General features: G+C 46.6%; 1 protein-coding gene across 2 annotated transcripts in view; it reads right to left on the bottom strand.

Moving 5' to 3' along the window:
• XPNPEP1 (X-prolyl aminopeptidase 1) overlaps positions 1–21,414 on the bottom strand; it is a 33,483-nt gene extending 12,069 nt beyond the window's left edge. For both annotated transcript variants that reach the window (XM_009908144.2, XM_054163405.1), the window contains exons 1-10: positions 21,315–21,414; positions 18,522–18,652; positions 12,120–12,183; positions 10,317–10,421; positions 9,955–10,047; positions 8,898–9,041; positions 8,423–8,518; positions 6,114–6,195; positions 4,591–4,801; positions 1,027–1,116 (exon numbers count right to left, since the gene is read on the bottom strand). In XM_009908144.2, coding sequence (XP_009906446.1) covers positions 1,027–1,116; positions 4,591–4,801; positions 6,114–6,195; positions 8,423–8,518; positions 8,898–9,041; positions 9,955–10,047; positions 10,317–10,421; positions 12,120–12,183; positions 18,522–18,638 — 1,002 coding nt within the window. In that variant the 5' untranslated portion in view covers positions 18,639–18,652; positions 21,315–21,414. The remainder of the gene's footprint in view (positions 1–1,026; positions 1,117–4,590; positions 4,802–6,113; positions 6,196–8,422; positions 8,519–8,897; positions 9,042–9,954; positions 10,048–10,316; positions 10,422–12,119; positions 12,184–18,521; positions 18,653–21,314) is intronic.
• Positions 21,415–21,667: the final 253 nt, after the last annotated feature.

Genomic DNA, 21,667 nt, shown 5'->3' with positions numbered 1-21,667 from the left:
ACGTCTGACAGAAAAACATTTCATAGAACCATAGAAACAATAAGGTTGGAAAAGATCTCAATGACCATCAAGTCCAACCTGTCACCCAACACCTCATGACTACTAAACCATGGCACCAAGTGCCACATCCAATCCCTTTTTGAACACCTCCAGGGACAGTGACTCCACCACCTCCCTGGGCAGCACATTCCAATGGCAAACAACTCTCTCTGTGAAGAACTTTCTCCTCACCTTGAGCCTAAATTTCCCCTGCTGCAGCTTGAGACTGTGTCCTCTTGTTCTGGTGCTGGTTGCCTGGGAGAAGAGACCAACCCCCACCTGGCTACAACCTCCCTTCAGGTAGTTGTAGACAGCAATAAAGTCTCCCCTGAGCCTCCTCTTCTCCAGGCTAAACAATCCCAGCTCCCTCAGCCTCTCCTCACAGGGCTTGTGTTTGAGGCCTCTCCCCAGCCTCATTGCCCTTCTCTGAGCACATTCAAGAGTCTCAATGACCTTCTTCAATTGAGGGGCCCAGAACTGGACACAGGATTCAAGGTGTGGCCTAACCAGTGCTGAGCACAGGGCACAATGACTTCTCTGCTCCTGCTGGCCACACTATTCCTGATCCAGGCCAGGATGCCATTGGCCACCTGGGCACACTGCTGGCTCATGTTCAGCTGGCTGTCAATCAGTACCCCCAGGTCCCTTTCTGCCTGGCTGCTCTCCAGCTACTCCAACCCCAGACTGCAGCACTGCATGGGGTTGTTGTGACCAAAGTGCAGCACCCAGCACTTGGACTTGTTGAATGCCATCATGTTGGACTCTGCCCCTCTGTCCAGCCTGTCAAGGTCCCTCTGGAGAGCCCTTTCACCCTCTAAATGATCAGCCCCTGCTCCCAACTTGGTGTCATCTGCAAATCTACTGCCATCCAAATGGTTTGTTTTTTTAATCCAAAACACTAAAACTAAAAGGGAAGTGTCATTTCTTTCCCTAAATGTAAAGGACACTGCTTGGCCTGTGCAAGGAGGCTCTGAAGGCTTCACTTACATGTGCTCTTCTCATGCCTTCTGTTTCCGATGCGTTCTTCACGGCCTTTGCAATGCAGATGGGGGTATACAGGGTGAGGTATCGGTAAGCCTGCAGCAGAAGGACAGGGATTACTTGGGGATTAGTCAGACTACTTAATCCAACAGGTTTAATAACTCAGCCTGGCCACAGTTTTTACTTTGGCAGTCTCTCTCAACCTTCAGCACTGTGAGACACTGGTTGCCAGTAGCTAAGTGCACTGGGGGGAAAAAAAAGAGAAGCAGCAGTCCATGACTGAAGGAAGAACAGACACAGGGAAATCCAAGGAACTGAAGAGTCAGCAGCTTGTTATGAAGAGGGTGAAGGTTTGGGTATCCTAACTACCATACATATCCATGTCTGAGCCATGAGTTTCCTGTTGCTGATGCATACTAAAGGCCCAGAGATGGCCAATAAGACACACCAATTCCAGGGACTAAGGTGGAGCTTAGGTTATGTAAACAGATCTAAAAAAGCCACCTTGACTTGCTACCTGTCACCCTCAAGCAGCAGGGAACAAAGGGTACCCAGCCCAGGTACCAAGCACTGGAGTTGAACCTGGCAGGCCCTCAAGGTTCTAGCTCTTCCTGCACTGACCATCACCACCTCTTAACGATCAGCAGCTCAGACAAACACATCAAAGCCCCACAAATCATGAAAGGCTTTTACAAAGCTGAGCTTTGCATACTGCCCACTTCTGGAACAAGCTTACATCAGCCATTTGAGACAAAGCTTTCTGTGCCTGGGTAAGAGGGCCCTGCATTAAGAACTTGTAACTGATCCTGTACCACTGTGCACTTCCCCAGTCATCTGCTGTCCTTAGATCAGCAGGAATGTTTGGCTGGTTCTGAGCATGTCTTCAAAATTTCACTCAAGTGACTTGCACAAATTGTGTCACACTTGGCATCAGAGAAGGATTAAAAATTGAACCTTATGTACCACAGCCCTCTGTTCTACCCATCATGTATCAAGAGGTGGGATGAGCACCTACTTAAGCACAGCCCAAGCAACACACTGTTTTCCTATTCTAAATAAACATACAAATAACCAGCACTCAAACTCATGGGAAAGGTCTGGTAAATCCTCAGAACAGATCAATTTCACACAAATCCTTTCAAATTCTTAAAACCAGCAAGACAATGGCACTACATTATGCAGAAAATGAGGTACTGAAGAAGCCACAACAAAGTCAGGGAAGCCCTTGTTTGAGAGTCAGGACAAATCTTCTGAACAGTCAAATTCCTAGACTGGCCTGCCTTTTACAGATCCTGATAGGTTCTATTAATCTTCTGTGGAAAAAGTGTACTTACATGCAGCTGCAGGCAAACCTATAAAGGGTTTGCAGATCTGCATTTAATAATGGACTGGACTTTTGCCAGTGTCAATATTTGGCTTGGATGGAGACAGACAATAGATGGACTTCCAGCACTGGGGCTCTTCAAAGCACCCCAGGCCAGTTGCTCAGCTGGTGTAAAGTGGTATAGAAGTGGAGAAAAATGTCCAGTATGAGGCACATGAAAACCTTTGGCTCTTTCGGTGACTCTTCAAGTGGTTTTTAATCAAGATGTTTCAGTCCTTCCTCTCCTGCTTTCTATTGCAGAGAGCTCTTCAAGGCAGGGACTCCCCCACTGCATACAGAGGGCATGTAGCACTCTAATGACTACAACTTCCAGTGCTAACATGAGAAATAATGTGGCTACAACTCACTGCATTCCTTGATCTAGGCCAGACCTACCGTATGCTCTGTGTAAATCATCTACAGCGACTTACCCAAACTGGGGCTAGCCCTCTGACTCCAACTACAGCAAGGGGTACTCTACTCTGAAGGCAAAAGAGCAACAACATTTTATTCTCAATGGTTCATAGACTCTATGCTTTCTGATACCCTGGACAAAGCAAGAGTAAGCAAAATGTCAGTACTGAGGCCATCTGCACCCAGGAATGGATTGACGGTGTCAGAAGATTGAATCCTGAGCAGGGCCAGAAATCTGTCTGTCTTGCTCATGTAAATGTCTTGTTGGGTTTTAAAGCAAAAAACAACCCACCCAAGGTCAATTGCATGTTTCCCTCAAGCCAGTGCAAAGGCACAGAGAGACACATCCTACATTAAAGGGGTTCACTGAAAAGAGCAAATCTTTCCAGACCTGTTTTGTTTTTACCACCTGTCCTGATGCACAAAGCGTAATGAAGGCATTAAAGGATGTAAGGGAGCACTGGAGAAGAATGATGTGTGGTTTCTGCTATTTAGGCTATGTAAGCTGGAGATGAGATTTGTGCTAGAATGAAACAGTGGCAACCTGGGAATACACAAACAGACCCTGCTCTTGGGCTTTTGTCTTTTGGAAGACACAAAGCTGAGACCTGGCTTAAACAGAAAAGCCCTCAGACCCCAGCAGTTAGCCCTGTTGTTGTGGGTATGGCTGTACCATACACACACCTGCACTACATAAACCAGGCAGGAGGTATCTGCTTGTCTGGTGGTGGCAGAAACCTGGTGGTGGGTGAACACAGACTTGTAGCCAAATACTCTTTACAGCTTAGTTTTCCTTCCAGCAACGCCTTCACCTGAGACCTGTAATTCTCAGGTGAGAAGCCCAAACTGTTTAGCATCCCAGTACAAGCACAGATTCTGTTCAGAAGGTCTGGTCTTCCAAGGCAGCATTTGGAAAATACTCACCAGTCCCTGACTTCCAAACATATTTACTCAAAGTATCTGTCAGGTACCAGGTATCTCTGTAAACTGGATGGCATCCCAGCAAATGGGATCTCTAGCAAACCAGAGCTGTACACAAGATGCATGGAAATCAGCCTATTTGTCCATGGCTGCTGCTGTGTCCTTCCTCAGGTATATCCTTTCATGACTGTTGGAATGTTAGGTGGACTGCAAGACTCCTAGACAGTCATGGTCAAGTACAAGGGTAAGATGTAGCAAGTAAAGCTCTACAGAAATTATTCTGATGCTACAACTGTCCCTTGGCAGATAGACTTACTGCATGGACAACCAGAGCCTGCAGGTGATCTGTGTCCTCACAAGGTTCCCTGCTGCAACAACTCTGTTGCCCTGTCCCTCCTGTCTTTGGTACCAGATGTTGCATGTTGCCTGAGCAGTGCCTCAAGCCAGTGCCTCAAGCCACTGAAATAAATAAGGGAAATTATCTTCAGACACTCAGATAAAAAGCCACAAAAGTCTTGCTCAACTTTCCTGATTCATTTTCTCCAAGTTTCCCAGCTCTTACTGCTGGTCCATGTAAGGCTGATGGGCAGAATGACCTGAGTTCACCCTGCTGCCTCTCTCCCTCCCCTCTCCCACTGCACTTGCCTTAAGCTGACAATTCTTTGGGTAAATCAGCTTAGCAAGCTGGAAGGGCAGCTCCAGCGAGAGCAACCCCAGGATTAACCACTCCTCAATACTTCAGCATGGCTGGATCCCTTCTGCACAAGCTCCAGCCAGCACCATGCTTTGCTGAGGCCAGCTGCCCTCCACACCACTCCTGACCATGCTGAGCAGAGAGGAGAAAAGTATTTTCCCTTGCAAGGGCCACTGACCTTGGGAATGGCCTCAGTCAGAGCATAGCTGGATTTGTCACTGAGCCACACTTTCTCCTTGGGTGAGAGGCCTGCACCAACAGCCTGCAGCTCTGATAGGATAGATCCATAGGGCATCACATGGATTTTAAACTCAGGCTCCAGGGTGGAGTCAAGCTGTAAGTGCTCCCTCACCGCTGGGTCCATCATCCGGTCACCATCAATGAAGAGCCTGAGAAGCACATCAGACAGAGCAGGTAAGTAGGACCACATCTGACAACAGCTGGAGTAAAGGACAAACCATTCTGGTGTCATTTCAGGGAGGAAGGCATTCATTAACTATATGCTGTAGCTTGTCCTATATTGTTTTAACCACTGGCCTGCACACAACTTAAATCCTGCTTTGAAATGAAGATGTAGCACCCAGCTGAGAGGGAAGGAGCTGACAGCATTTTTCTTGTGTGTAATACATTCAATGCAGCTGCAGCTGTATCCCATCACTGTGCTTCAAGCAGGTGAGAGCAACAGAGGTAAAAAATGGCCATTCTCTAATTTTTAAGAGCAACATCTGGAAGTGGAAAAGCTACTGCTCTTCTAAGTATCATATTGTTCTTGCTTTCACTGAACAGTTTGGCTCAGCTTTCACACACAACCTGTACTCAACTATCCACTTTTTACCTCAGATGCATCTGGCTAGGAGCTTGGAGATGCCTCTTAACAATTTGTACCTGCTGAGAGTCAACACAGTTTCTGTAGTTCTGCAGTGACTCACCAATGACATGAGAATTTTTTCACTGCCCAGGCCAGAGTTGGCTCTTGCTCATTCCACCCAGGGCTCCAAGGGCCCCCTGTGTTATCTCACAGTGACAATGGGGTCAGCCATCACAGAATCATAGAATTGTTAGGGCTGGAAGGGACCTCAAGGATCACCTAGTTCCAACCCTCCTGCCATGGGCAGGGACACCTCACACTACATCAGGTTGCTCAGAGCCACATCCAGCCTGGCTTTATAAACCTCCAGGGATGGGGCCTCCTCCACCTCCTTTGGCAACCTGTTCCAGTGTCTCATCACCCTCATGGGGAAGAACATAACATCCAAGATGAATCCACCAACTTCTATTTTTCTGTCCTTCCCCCTAGTCCTATCACTACCTGACACCCTAAAAAGTCCCTCCCCAGCTTTCTTGTAGGTCCCCTTCAGATACTGGAAGGCCACAATTAGGTCTCCTCGGAGCCTTCTCTTCTGCAGCCTGAACAGCCCCAACTTCCTCAATCTGTCCCCACAGAAGAGGTGCTCCAGCACTCTAATAACCATGCCCAAGGTCACCCAACAAGTCAGCTGAGGTAGTGAGAAGCACAGCAGAGCTCTTGGCTGCCTCACTGCCTCTGACTGGAGGAGGAGAATAATGTCAAAGACGAAAGTGCTCAGAGAGGACACTGTGTCAGCGTGTGAGCATAGGCACTTTGAAAAGACACATGCATTGGTAGACCAGCTTTCCCACAAAAGATGTATCTTGGGGGACAGAAGAGGGGAATACAAGCACCTGATTGTGTTCATTCCGATGACAGCGTATGCAAAAAACACAGGATTGTACTCAACGTCAGAGCCTCGGAGGTTGAAGAGCCCTGGAAAATAAGAATGCCAAGAATCACCGTCCTGGTTCACCTTTTGCAACATTAGAGAAAGCCAAAACCAATCTCAGCAAAGCACAGTCAAGCAATGAGTCGTCGCGGGGGCAGGCTGCGAGCCCAGCGCCCAGCCAGCTGTCCCACGTCCTGCTGCTTTGCCAGCAATTCCAAGGTGTGGCCAGCAGATGGCACCAGAATCGCGGTGTAAACACCTATCGGGCGTAGAAATTCGGGGTTCTGCAGCGGGGCTGGCTTGGAAGAAAGCAGACACAGGCAAAAAAGACAAGGACATACGGAAAAAACAGCAGCATTTGCCATTTCTGGTCTCTTCCATCCAGCAAAAGTTCACTTCTCAACAGCCAGAAAATTTCAGAGTTACAAGTTATCATTTCATTCCAGTCCTCCTTTCCATACTTGAGGGAACAGGAAGACACAATGGGCAAAACTAAAATGCTCCAAAAGGCCTCTCATTTAGGTGCCTCAAATTCTCAGATTAAGGCTGCATAATCTCAGGGTTTGGGGGTTTTTTCTTCCCCAAAGATTTTATCCCACACAGCTCCAGGCAAAGTCAAGAGAAAAAGATGTCCAGCATCTCCAAACTCTTCATTTTAGGGTTCAATAAAAACCCCAGGGTACCCAATTAGTTGAAATGAGTTACTCAAGGCACCAGCCAGCAGGACAGCTGGGAGAAGTACCAACATGTCCTAAAATCACAACCCACCCAGCTCTTTATTCATTGAGCTGTGCAAATTCTGACACAAACTGAAAATAGTTTGATTCTCCCCAGGGAAGGAGTAGGTCACTTGAAAGCAGGAAAGAGCCACAAAGAACTCTTTACTGCATGGGTACAAACTTCCTTGCTCAGCCAACTTCCAAAGCAGTAAGAAGGCAATGGCCTCTTCTGTGGCTCTCTTTCTGTCACCAAAAACTTATCTGGAGTTTAATACAGTGAAATGAATTGGATAAAATTAAAGACAATTTCTCCCTCTTCTCCCTTTAGAACAGGAAATCAACTAGGCATACAGCAGTAAGCTTCTCTCATGATCTCCTCTGGTCCATCTTAAAACCCTTGATTTATAACCAAGCTTGGCTTTGCTGGAGACATTTAATCTGAAACCACCTCAGGGCAGCAATTTATCATTAATTTAATTGGAGATGCGCCTGAAAAGGTGAGACAAACAATCTCTGCTCATGCAGCCCTCCCCAGGGAAGAGTCATATTCACCACTCTCAGAAGCACTCTTTTAATGAAACAAACTCATTGCTCAGTGCCCCAGATCCAAGAGAGCCCATGGAAATCAGCAAGCTGGCTCCACCCAGAGCCAGGGATGCTGCACTGGCAGTGCTGGAGCTCAGAACACACCACATTCATGTCTACCTTTCCAGACCAGACATGGGGCACAGACATCAGCAGCACTCACTCTGCCAGTGCTGTGTTCCTACTGCATCAGGCTGCACACCAGTGATTTCTGCACAAAGGCTACAAAGCACTAATAACAACAGTCCCAGGGAAACCATTGCTGTTTCTGTCCGTTTTCCCTTCCTACACACTGGGCTGAGGGCCAGGATGTGGAGATCTAGACATTCTGAGGCCCAAACCATGGAGGACACTCTCTAGTGGGACCCTGGGTTGAAATGATCTGGAAATACACGTTGAACCCTGACTTACTTGTTTTAATCAAAGCATTTGCCATACACTGGAGAGCCAGTGTGACTTAAAAAGTCATGATGGTTAGGATGATTACTGTGAATGCTGTGTATCCCACCCTTGCCTTATGTATACAAAGCCACATGTTGCATTGCTTTGTTTATAACCCAGCCTCCACAGCAGAAAACAGTCTCCATCTTCCCACAGGGTGAGGCAGTATCAGGGTATTTTACAGCCAGAAAATCGCAGGAGTCTTTCTTTTCTCTTTCAAACTGCCTCAGGCTTTAAATATGACCTTTGTTTCCCTTTGCCTGGGTTCTCTTTTCAAAGGTGGTGGTTCGCTGCATTTCCCTCACCAAAAATGTACTCAGGAGCTGTGCTGGTGTAATAAGGCACCATGCAGAAACACAGCCTTGCTGTTTCTGACCTGTTAGAACCACTGCACTCCATGCAAGTTAAACGACCTCTAACAAACAATGTTTTAAGTGCCTCTCACCCTGGCAAGGCTCTTCCTTTCCAAGGCAAGAAGGACACTGATTTTGTAGGAAGAAAGGAGAAAGGAGATGTGAGGACTTACATGCTACTTCATCCAAGGCTGTTACCACAAACCACAGGACTTTCCTCTCAGCCATTTTTGAACGGAGGGCTACAATTTTGTCTCTCCAGCTGACCCCTGAAAAACACAGTATGAAAAGATACAGTCACCAGCTTTACTGGGGATGATGACACAGATCAACACACTGGACTTTGGAGGTATCCAAAGCACACCGTGCTTGTGCTCTTCACTCCTTTCGAGTAACTGATAGGAGCCATGTAAATGAACTGCCTTCCAGACATCCATGGATTTGAAGTTACCTAGCCTCCAGCAAAAGCTTATTTGGAGTTGTGAGGAAGATGAGGTCATAAGTTGAAGTCCAGTCACCTGCTTGACCTTTTCACAGTGGATCACATTGCGCTGCAGTAATTGTTTCTTACCCTACTTTGTTAGAGGAAAGCAAAGAGGGATAGGGCAGCAGAAAGAGTTCCTGTCTGTTGGGAGTTAAGCTTCTCACCTGTGTAACTGAGGTCGAGTGGGATGAGAGGCTTGCAGGGGCGCTGAGGACAGTCTGTCCAGATTGTATCAATCAGGTTTTCTTTGACAGGCACAAGGTTGTGGCCAGCACTTCTTAAGGCTTTGGACATACTCTTCCACTGGTCTGCCAAAGGGAAAAGAGTCAAGAGTGATGGCTTTAAAGGACACGCACGGCTTCAACAATGTCCCCATTCACAGAGAGCAAACTCAAGAATCTGAGTGACTTCATTTCTTTCCATCCTCTCCTTCTTCCCATTCCCTTAAAAAACAAAGCAAAACCTATTGCAATTACAGCTCCACAAATGCAGCCAGCAGCAGGTACAAAAACTCCCAGCCCCAGTCTCATGTTTGAGCCAAAGAACTGCTTCAGCTAAGAGACAGAAGTCACCAGAAGAAGCCACATGAGGCTGCTGTAAGCATGTCCTCTATCCTAGTGCAGAACTATATGCTAGATCTAAGCTAGATGAGATAGGCTTCCATACAGCCACAAAACTGATCTTTAGCTCATCTGAATCAAGCAAATATTTCCCCAGTGACCTTTGGACTGGGAAACATACGTAGATGGTAGATGGACACTCATTCATCTGATACAAATGGTAAATCTCTAGGAAGCTGCTTCTTACAGAGAAAGCTGCAGAGATGCCAAGACCACTGAGTGAGAGTATTGATGTGAGTTTTGCCTGGGTCTTGTGGCTCACACACTGGACAAGGCATTCAGCAACTTTGTACCAAAGTGTCCATGACAAGCCACAGGCACAAACAAAAGATCTTAGAATCTCTTACAGACCTTTTTGGGCAAGGTCACTGCAAGCCCAGAGAGTACTCCTCACCCCTTGTGTTTCAGAGTCAACACAACGCAGTAGAGGTCTTGTGATGCATGCCTAAAAGTCAAACTCCAACCTGTTTTTCATCATAGCTTAACCCACCACCTCATCTGGAATGAAACATAGTAAGCTACATGCCATCACACAACAGATTAGCCAGAGAAGTAAAATCTAGTTGTCCAATCTACAGTTATAAAATAAAGCAAAACCAACCAGCTGGAATAATGAATGGGTCCACTCCCACCTTCGAGCCTTCTGGGAGCACACTCACTAGCCAGTCTTCCTGAGTTGGTGTATCTTTCAGACCTACACCAAGTTTGAAAAACAAAAAAACAGTCAAACTGAGGCACTCCTACATCACCCAAAAGTCCAAGCTGACACATCAGAGATATCTACTTGACCCGTGAGCCAAGAAGAGTCACAGGACACAGAAGCAGCAATGTATCAAAGAAGTCCCTAAGCCCCTGCATGATGGGGTACACCTACAGCCCAAGCTGTAATGTGTGCAAAGTCACCAAGCAGCCTGTGATTGTTCTCTGTTTACCAGTGGAGCAGTATCCCAGCCTCCTGCATACCCATTCTCATGAGTGTCCAGTTGCTATCCATTTGATGTGCAGCCTGCAGGAAGTAGCGTCCATCTGTCCACATGGCTGCATGCTGCTCAGTTACTATGGCAGTACCTAGGCAAGGAGGCAGAAAAATGAGTTGACTTAGAGGTGGGGAGCCACCACACAGAGACACAGACAGCAGAAGCCTGTTTGGAATGTGCTCCAATCCCCCAAAAGGCAGCTCAAAAGTCAGTCCAGTTTCAGTGGAGATATTCAGTTTCCCCTGCATTCCGACCTTCCAAATCAGAGACAGTATGCACCAGGATGTAGCCAAATGAACTGCCTCAGATGAACTGAACTTAAGCATATCTCAGCCAGTCAGTGGAACCAGGTAAATGGGGCTTTCCAAACCTCTGTAACAGAGGCTGTGGTCTTCACTTGGCTACTGTCACAGCAATACATACTGTGTATCCCCAGTTTCCATCACGTCTTCTCAAGGGGAGGAAGCCTGGGCTCTAGCCATCCACAAAACCAGCTGTTCCTAGGCTAGCAGAGGGAGGCATTACTCCCAGCTGTCAGCTGCACCCCTTTCCCAAATGTTACAGCTCGAGGAGATATTACTGAACGTGAAATATGAACAAACAACTTCTGCTGGTTTCAGTATCTGTCCCATTCCTGACTCCAGATGGAGAGACACAAGCAGACAGCTGAGGGGCAATGACATCTCAGCAAGGTGCTATAGCTGCCTAGCCCTTGATGAGTGGAAAAAAATATCAACCATGGCACAAATAGAAACTGAATCCAACACTTCTGAGTCTGTGCACCTTGACTATACCCTCTGCCACCAGAAACTTAAGTCCAGATTAGCAGAGCAGTTTCCAAATATTAACTGTCTTCTACCAAACTCCCCCCCCCCCCAAATTAAGCCCATTTTAAGCTGCTCCAACTTTTAAAGGTGCAACAAGACCAGAAGGTGAGCCCCTGTGTGAAACATCACCGATTTGCTGATGCTAGGTTGGGAGCACAGGCCTTACAAGGGCTCAAAATAGAGAGAAAGGTTATGAAGAGGCCATGCAGAAGGCATGAAATTAATATAGGATTCATGTTACCCATTAACAGCAGCCCACAGCCCTGGATTTATCACCTTCCACATGAGGTCCCAGAGTAGTTCATAGGAACTGATGAATGGGCTCTCCAAACACATAGGTAGCAGTATTTATGAAACCAGTTTACAACTGGGGCGAGGGAAAAGACCTCAAAAGACTAAAGTGACTTTCCAGTACTCACATAGCAGAGTAAGTTGCAGAGCTTAGGGCACAGTCAGGGTAAAAAATGGGTCTCCTGGAACACAGACCTAACCTACAGCCAAGAAAACATCCTGTCTCGGCAAGATAAGCAAACTTTTCCACAGTGTTCAGTTTCCAAATGGGAGTGTTCCTGGCCCTGGCTCTGGTCAAACAGAAAGGCTAGCTGGAGCCCACCTACTCTTCACCCAGCCCAAACAGGCAATGTCACCAGCTGTTCGTACTGGCTGCACACGAAATGGAAGCCCCACAGCTTACAAGCAGCACTCTAAGGGGTTAACAGGATTTTACTTTATGAGAGGTTCATTCAGGGGTCACACATTTTCTGAAAACTTGTTGTTGCTCTGTCATTACATAATTCCAGTGGGTAGCCAAGACAGCATACTGCAGACTCTGAAAGGGGAAGAAAGCAGTTCCAACAAGCTGGAGAGGGCTCCTTTCCCCTTCTGCCTCTATGCCATGAATGAGACTGTTTCTTTACAGGGGAATTAATACATTAGCAAGAACCCAAGTTCTGGAAAGATACCTGCAGAGCCATCAAATCCAGAGATGAACGCCCGTCTGCAATCACAGGGTGCCATGTACTCACTCTGGAAAACAAGAGGCAGCAATTATTTATAGCAGTGAGGGGTTGGGGAGGATCAGCTGATGAGAAATACTTTGATAAGCTTTTTCTCCTAAAGGACACCACAGAGAGAACAAAATGAGTTAAAAAATCCTAGGCTCTGTTCCGCTGGAACATTTAATCATCTGTGATTACATTGCATTTATGTCCAACTGGGGGGGGTTGGTTTTTTCTTGAAGCTGCAGCACTCTTCTCCCACAAATGTCTGTAAACAGTGAAGTGCTTCGGAGTTTGCAGATGTTTATTTCACACTCAGCCTCCCCTTTGGGCAACAAACAAATGCTGCCTTTGAAGAGGCAATGGGAAAGGAAGAGGAACTAGAAGCACCCCTTGATCTCGGAGAGGAGAGTAATCAGCACATAGGATCTGTAAAACTCACCATCTCCAGTGGAGTCCACTCACTGGCTGTTGTAAGAATTCCTTCAAGACTTTCTTTCCCACAACAATGACATTGAAAGCAAATCATCAAGCTAGGTTAAAATTTTGACTCTCAGGTTCATGCTTAATTAGGCACTGACCAAGAAAGCTGGGGAGGGACTTTTTAGGGTGTCAGGTAATGATAGGGGGAACGGAACAAAAATAGAAATGGGGAGATTCAGATTGGATCTTAGGAAGAAGTTCTTCACCATGAGGGTGGTGAGACACTGGAATAGGTTGCCCAGGGAGGTGGTAGAAGCCCCATCCCTGGAGGTTTATAAGGCCAGGCTGGATGTGGCTCTGAGCAACCTGATCTAGTGTGAGTTGTCCCTGCCCATGGCAGGGGGGTTGGAACTAGCTGACCCTTGAGGTCCCTTCCAACCCTAACGATTCTATGATCCGCTGTCTACCCAAAACCCAACTACACCAGAAACCACCAGACCAAGTTTTGATGAAGTTTTGACTACTAGTCCATCCTCAACCCAAACCCATCACAACTTGTGTTTGTGGACATAATTGTTGGCAGCATTACAGAAGAACCTGAGAATGCAGAGATATCTGACAGCCACAGGAGCTGCCAAAACTGAAAGAAAAACTGTACCTTGCAATGGCCCACACAACACTTTCATGGGATTCCATCCTGGCAAGTTTGGAGGTCAGAACTGCTCAGTAGGCCTGTTAATTAATTAGTACAACTCAGCAAATCAGCTTAATCCAGGCTGACAGTGTTGGTGTTTGATCTGCAAACCCCCTGGATTTGTACCTTCGAATGCTTGGAAGCCAAAGTCTCTTTCTCTGCCCATAAAGTTTCTCTGCACCAAGCTGTGCAAAAGAAACTTTTTATGGACTGAGCTGAGAAATCACAGCTCAATTCTTGGTTGGTTCTAGCTCTTACTGTGATACATACTGCATTTCCCTGTCCTTGGTCATGGTTATTTTTAAATCATCTGATTGTTAGAAAACACTCCCTTCAAATCTGTTACTCTTCACTGCTCTAAAGAAGGCAGAGGGTTGAAAGCAATGGAGTGAATGAGAAGCACAAATTGCAGCACCCAGGAACAACTCTATTTCTAATCACCCCACAGTCAAAACCCCTCCAGAACAGATATGTCTCTCCCTTCCTGGGGAGGCACCCTTAGCAGCAACTACCAACCACTCAGCACTAACATTCCGAAACTGAGCCTTGGGACAGTAAAACCCACGGTCAAAGAGAGGATTTGGCTAAGTAGCTTTTCTCCTGATTGCCAGGGGAAGATTCCTGGGAAATGCTTCCAAGAAATCCCCTATTTTATCCAAACACTAATGTAAGTTGGCAGAAATAGAGTGGATATTGAGATTATGGGTGCCCTTAGTTCAGCCAGTCCAGTTCCCTGTGCCTCTTCCTGTCCAGCCCCACAGACCTGATAGGACTGTGACATATGCTCAGCAGCTGTGGGGAAGAGAAGGGTCAGGAGACCTTAGGAGTCCTCTGCACTTCTCTAGCTGCTGGGGTGAATCTGCCTCAGCCCACCACAGCACTGCCATCACCACTAACTCCCTCAGCACAAAGAGAGGACAAAGTTGTTTGGGGAACAGAATCAAGCACCCATTTCCCTGGCTGCTGATCTCAAAGCAGCAAGACAGAACAATAAAGGCAGAGTGATGCCAAACCTGAGAATTCCCCATTTCCCCATCTCCAAACAACAATTCAGCCAGTTGACTGCTACTACTCCCCATCTCCTACACTTCTCAGCAAAAAGCTGGGATGTCACCTCAATAAGATAGAATAGAATAGGATTAACCAGGTTGGAAGAGACCTCTGATATCATCGAGTCCAACCTATCCTACAACACTACCTAATCAACTAAACCATGGCACCAAGTGCCTCATCCAGTCTCCTCTTAAAACACCTCTAGTGATGGTGACTCCACCACCTCCCTGGGCAGCACATTCCAATGGCCAGTCACTCTTTCTGTGAAGAACTTCTAACATCCAGCCTAAACCTCTCCTGGTGCAGTTTGAGACTGTGTCCTCTTGTTCTGTCACAGGTTGCCTGGGAGAAGAGACCAACCCCCACCTGGCTACAACCTCCCTTCAGGTAGCTGTAGGGAGCAATAAGGTCTCCCCTGAGCCTCCTCTTCTCCAGGGTAAGCAACACCAGCTCCCTCAGCCTCTCCTCACAGGGCTTGTGCTCCAAACCCCTCACCAGCTTTGTTGCCCTTCTCTGGACACCTCCCATAGTCAAACACCTAAAGGGGATGTTGGAAATCTCCCACTGTGGGAAATTGTGTCTCTAAGCACAACTCAAATCAGATCAATGGTTTCACTTCCCTTTCCTTGACCAACACATCAGAGACTGCAACCTAACCTGCCCATGCAGACCGGCAGTCCATAGGAAGGGTTAACACTGAGCTACTGCATTAAGAGCACAGAACAAAGAAATGGATTCAAACAAATGATTTTATTTTTTAACTCTAAAAGGAAGAAAAGAAGCCTATCAGTTTTAGATCTGGTAAAAGGGCTGGCCTAAATCAACTAAGACCTTGATTATGTGGGAAATACCTCATGCTGTCCCATTCAAAGACAAATGCAGGCAGTATTTTGAGTTTACTATAAACCACATAGGATTTAAAAGAGAGTATGAGGGATCTGGAGGGGAAGATGGTTCATTCATCTGTCAGTCTGAACTCCTGCACACCCACCTGTTCTGTTCCATGCAGCAACCCCCACTGTGCAAAGATGAGCCTGTGCTTTGCACGAGCTAAAATTACAAGGGAAACACCTGCGTACGCCACACAAAGCACAGGACACAGCACAGTCAGAACAAGGTATGTCCCTGGGGCTTCTCTTGCAGCTCTGATGGCCTTCAACCCAGCTTTTCATGTCTGCTTTCCACCACACCTGTCAGTCCTTGACACACAAACAAAACTGGGGCCTGCATCACAAAAAACCCAGGATGAACCCCCAAAAATCAGTGGTGCTTCTCACCAGAGCCTGCATGGTTAGGCCATTAACAAGTTAAAGCATATTCAACACTAATGTCAACCAAGATCAGCAATGTAAAGTGCAGCTCACTGTCCTTAGAGCTAGGACACTGATGCCATTAAAGAACAAACACTGCTGTGTACTGGGAGGGAGGTCAGTATTAGCTGCCAAAAACCTAACCACATTGGTAAGATCTGGAACAGGTCAGTGCAACTTGTGTACAAGACACCTCTTGCTTTACAACTCTGCTGATTCCTCAGCTCAGAACAAGCCTGTGTCAGAGAAGACAGCCCTGAGCAGAAACAGCATCTCTGCCAACCCAAACACAAGGCCCTGAGCTGGGCAGGTGCTTCCCTGATGTGAAAGACTAGCCAGATCTGACCAAATTTGTTTTCACTGAGTCAAGGCCTAGGGGTGGAAGCCAGCCCCAGTTAAGCTATGACTGGTTCCAAACCCAAGCTCCAATCCAAACATCATTCCCTCCCATTAAGGAGAAAGCTCCTCCAGTCTCTGAACGTTCCCATATGGGCAAACTCCAGGTTCAATGTAAACTGGGTGGCACAACACAAAACCAGATCCTGCATTTACCACTGCAACATCCCAAAAGCTCACACAGGCATTTTCAACCAAACCATAAGAAGGACTTAGGTGCATTTCACCCCATAACGATCCTTCGACACTTCCAGCCCAAGATCCACCTAGCACTCGTGAAAGGAAGTAAGGCTCTTTGTATGGATTTCAGCCCACTTTTGGCTGGGAGTGCCCTCCTTTCTCACCAGCCTTTGGATCACCCAGGTCCCCACGGTTTGTTTCTTCTGACTTCTTCTCACCAGCATCAAAAGTTTCAAAAATCAAAGCAGCCAACTTTCAGGCCTGCCTGCAAGAGCCACAAATCCAAAGCATTAGCAGCCTTGGTTAAGCCAGAGTCAGAGCCAGCTGTGTTTGAGAAGCTCTGCAAGTCTTTCAGCTCCTTATAAAACTAAGCATGGAAAGCAAGGGATACAACTGATGGCAAGCCTCCTGGCAGTATTATAACCTAAGCCTTCTAGCCTTGGCAAGAAAACCAGTATTAAAAACATCACAGAGTTCAGAGCTCAAACATTCTTAGTGTTACAAAGAGAAATTAGTCAGTAAGCTGCAGCGTTGGGGCTGTATCAGCATCAGCCCAATCCAGAGACTCCTTTGCAACCTAGATGATGAAGTTTCCCCCAATCTAAACCCTGTGTCAACACCACAAGAGGGAAAGGCCTCTTTGTTGACAAGTTCTCTGATGTGGATCCCAGGACAGCCCTCAGGAATTGCTGAGAGGCAGGGCAGCAGCCAGTAGCTTGGGCTGTGGAGAGGAAATGGCTGGAGTCACCAAAAGCTTGGGTACCATTAAACCAGAGTCACAAAGGGAACTGCCCAGGAGCGAAACCTGACTGCGGGGCTGTAAAGTTCTTATTTGCATAGAGGAAACAAACGCTTGCTCGGAATGTGGGGAAGCTGCAAATCAATCTCAGCTGATCACAATTTACCTGCAATCAGTAATCCAGTTCTGGGATCAACAGGTTTCTGCCAATCCCTAATATTGCACCAATTTCCAAGTTTCACAGACAACATCCTGCAATAGCTACTCAGGAGGCGCCAGAACCAGCAGCTTTTAGTAATCATTTCCATTCAGATAGATTCGCTCTGCAGAGAAACCTGACCAACTTGCCCAGCAGGAAATAGCTACATGGGGTTCTCTGCTTAACTGCACTCTGTCAAGGAAAAGAAAGCAACAGAAAAACCCAGAAGTCCTGAGGGTCACATTCTTCAACTCACATGACAGCATTTAATGTCTAGTGAAATGAAACCGGAGTTATATATGGACAGAGGCAGCTCGAGGCAGGAATGCAGCAGACAATAGCAGCTGCAGAAAACGCCTTCCCTCTACCTGCCCAAGTTTGGATCTCCCTATGAGGAAACATGATGCTGCACATACAGTCCCAGGGCGCAGGCAAGCCTGAACGTGGTTCACCCCAGTGCCACGTCAAGGGCAAAGGTTCCGATTCAGTTGCATTTTGCTCTAGTGCACCCTGAGGTAAAAGGAAGCTTTGGATGTGAGCCAGGAAAGCTTCAGGTCTTTTGTTTCCTGAAAATGGTTGAGGAGGGAAAAACCCTTGGCAGTTCTTGGGCCCCTAAGAAAGCGAAGAGTGAAACTAGCATACGAGCAAGCAGGGGAGGTAAAAGGCAGCTTAGCAATTTAAAATTGATGTCACAGACTACACAAATTTGAACAGTGGAAGCAGCAGCACACAACAGTTACCACCACAGGTTACCACTCTGCACACAGACTTCTGTCTTGACTGCACAGCAAAAGCTGATGCACAGCAGCTTTGAAAGCAAAGTGCTGCTGTGGCCTGTTTCTTCCCTGCCTTCTCTAAAGGCCCCGCTGCATGGCATCTGAAGAGCTTTAGCATAAGGCAGAAAACTCCAGCAAGAACTGGATCTAGCAAAAGGGATACTCTGCAACAAATCCTTCACCATCTAGCTAAAGAATATGTGTTGCTCAGGAGGTGCTAATGGGGCAACTAAAACCCAGATAATGTCTTTTCCTCCCCCCAGTAAATCCATTTTTCCCCAGCAGCCAGGATGGGGACAGCAAGTGCTCTGGCAAGCTTCCTTTTTTGCAGCATGAGCTCCCTGGAGACAATCTGATGAGAAGCTGCTGGTGGAAGCTCCACACTGATTTGTTACAAGAATATAAAAACCTCAGTCTCCTGAACAGACTCCAGAAACTTTTTCCAACTTGATGCTTCTCAGGTTACCCAGCTTTTTATGCTAGAACCATTAAAGCAAGTGAATGAAGGATGACTTTAGTCACCCCTGTCTGTCTGTATTTTTTTTTGCAAGAATGGAAAGTGCAATCATTCCTATACTCCAGACATATATACATACCTGGTGGGCATCTCCAGAGGGCACTATGTAGGCTTGGATAGGCTCCTGGACATACTTGGGACTCTTCATCACCTGCCTCAGTTGCTTCAGCAGCTCTGTTGTAATTTTGGGACTCATCTTCCTACCTGCAACTAAAGCAAAATAAAAACTCTAGAGACTGTCCAGTCGTCCCAGGCCACTCACAGGCACAAGTTGGAGGACATCAACACTGGAAATTTCCCTTGCAGACAACTGTGTTAACTTTAAGCCCAGAATCTTTCCTGTCTTGTCACTTCATTCATGTTCCTTGAGAATGAGGGATCAGGTTGATGCCAGAAAGTCAAAGTTGGTCTGTTCAGTAAAGGACCTTTCCCGTTTGGTGAAGGACTGGCAGGCCCAGGGGTGTCACACACAAGCTTAACACACTTGACAACCCTTCTTGCATGTGGATAGCACCAGAACCAGAGCACCTCAGACCTGTTCTCTGACAGCCAAGAAAGGTCTCAGCATGTGATGCTGATAGTCCCAAGAACCCACAGATCAGATGTAGCCCCACCTATCATGTGGACAGAGAGAAACCTTCATTTTTTTTCACTCTGGGGGTAGAGATACTGTGGCTTGTGTGCCAAAGGAACACAGGCTGCTGGGACAGCAAGCCATGCGTGTCAGTGACTCAGAACTGGGACAGTGAGAAATGCAATTATTAGAAGTTTCACTCTAGCCCAGGGTTTCATAGTGAATTGGTGACCAGATTAATTCAGACAAAAGAAATCTGCTTCCAAGGACTGTGTACAGTGATGCACTCGCTGGCTGTATTTACCTCTGAGCTGCATGTTAGTTCACCTACACAAAAGCAGAACAGGAGGAAAAGCCCACTGAGCTCTCAAGTGACTGCCAGGGCACTGGTAGGAAGGCTTAAGGGAGCCTTCTCTAAAGACCTTTGGCAAATGCTCTGCAGATCTCAGCACATGTCAGGCAGGCAGTGGTGGGGCACAGTGTGAATGGAAGACAGCAGATCAGAGGAAAATGGCCGATTGCCTTCCCTTGCTATGGTTTTGCAATGAATTTGTCTTTGACATTGCAGTGAACATCAGGCTCTCAATTTGCTGCTTAGAAACCATCAACAGGCAGGGCCCACTGTGAGCACTGTGTACAGTGATGCACCAGGCCAAGCTGCCGTGCTGGCAAGAGTGAAGGCTGCAGTGGAAGGCACCAGCTGAGTGCAGGGGAGGTTCAAGCTGTGAGGGAGGTCAGGCATGAAAGTCCAAGAAAATCAAGCAACCTGAACCCCTTCAAAAGTTCCACGTCTTTTCTTTACTTACATCTCCAAAGGGTGCCCAAAGCAGGGTAATTCTCCTCCCAGCTGTCTACCTTTCACATTTCTAAGATCATGCTGGGATCTTACAACTTCAACGCTGCCACTTTCCAGGGCAAGGTGTGTAGGCTCTGTGCTGCTTGAATGGCATGCTATGCAGTATTTTGTTTTGACCAGCTCATTTCATGGCTCGTTTCACAAACAGATCATAGGTGGGAGAAGCACTTAGCATTCGAGTTTCAAACATGCTTTGCTTCTCCAGGCACTCATTTGATTTACACTTTAGTAACTACGAGGAACCCCAAGTGCCATTACAGTTTTATGCCAAAACACAATTAAGACACAGTCCCTGCCCTGTGACGTTTGCCATCTAAATAGGAGCTCAGAAAAGCTGCCTCCATTTCACAAGCCACAGGAAGACATGATTTGACCAAGGTCAAACTGCAGCACCATGACCAAGTCAAGAAATCAATCAAGACCTGATTCAGTTGGATGCAAACATCTCAACCCAAGATCACCACTCACACATCCAGACCTACGTGTGACTGTCTGCCCACAGGCATACTTGTTTAAAACTCAGACCACAAGAAGCAAATTAAGCTCAAAAACCACCACCCACTAAATCCTCAAACTGGTATCTTGACTGCAGTGCCTTTGCTGGGACTAGACTACCCCTCAGATTTACTTCCAGGACACATTTCATAGCTGTATACAGTGTTTGCAGGCTACACTGAACTTTATTATACGGTGATCGTTTCTGTCTGTCCTTGGTAACACTCTGCTGTAACATTCTGTAACACTGATGCTGATTTATGTTCAGACAGAAAAAAAAGCCAAACAACACAAAGGAGAGAGAGCAACAACATAGTGACTAGCCAGCAGAAAAGAATCTCCTACAAACTCAGAAGGACACAGCTTCCTTTCTTGACCTGTGCTTTGCCTCCAGGATCCTGGAAGGCTCATTTAAATAGGCAAAAAATGACAAGGCTTTGCCTTTTAATAAAGCTGCTTGCTGACAGCTATGGTTTTCTTAGCAAGCAAGAATTTCAAGGACACAAAAAAGTAATTTACAATGTACTCTCACTGTTGAAAGATTTGCTTGTGATATTACAAACACAACTAAGCTAGATAAACAACAAAACCCATACTAAGGAAGACATCTATTTGAGATAACCCCTGTAGAATAAGAAATCACTTGAAAAAATCCTCCACAAACTTTCCAATAAAATTGTTCTTTAGCTTCCAGAGAAATAGAGCTATTTTCTCACAGATCTTTGGGAGGCATTTACTCTGGTCCCCCTATAATTTTTAACAGGAGACTTTTCATTTCTTGGCCATAATTACAAGCCTCTATAAAGTTAAACCAGCTCCTCTATCATTATTTAATCACTCCAGTGATTAAAACCAAACAGCTGAAATCAAGGTAGTAGCTTTAGCAAGGCACTAAGCAGAGCCATTACCTGTCTTAGTTTTTACAAAGGTATCAAACTGCTGGTTACCTGCCTCTGTAGATCCCCACGTCTGGATGCCTCTTGCCTCTGTTCACACAAGATACCATTCAGCTCTTGGCTTGGCTGTCATAAAGCTCCACTGTGCCTGAGAAAGCAAAGGGCAAAAATGATACAACTAACAAACTTTGCCCCCCATAAAACATTTATTCCCCAGCAAAGAGCTGAAAATGCATTGACACTGCATTCCACTAGAAAGATTAGCGATGCACTGAGGGTGAACCATGGCGGGGGGGAGGGGGGGCGGGCAAGGAACGTCACAAGGGCTTGTCATTTGCTTGTCAAGACTGACAATTAAATCTTGCAAGGGTCTGCTGTTTTACACCCATTTGTTCTCATTCTGC

This window comes from Dryobates pubescens, chromosome 8, assembly GCF_014839835.1.
Source record: "Dryobates pubescens isolate bDryPub1 chromosome 8, bDryPub1.pri, whole genome shotgun sequence".
NCBI lineage: Eukaryota > Metazoa > Chordata > Aves > Piciformes > Picidae > Dryobates > Dryobates pubescens.
This window is presented reverse-complemented; position numbering and strand designations above follow the sequence as displayed.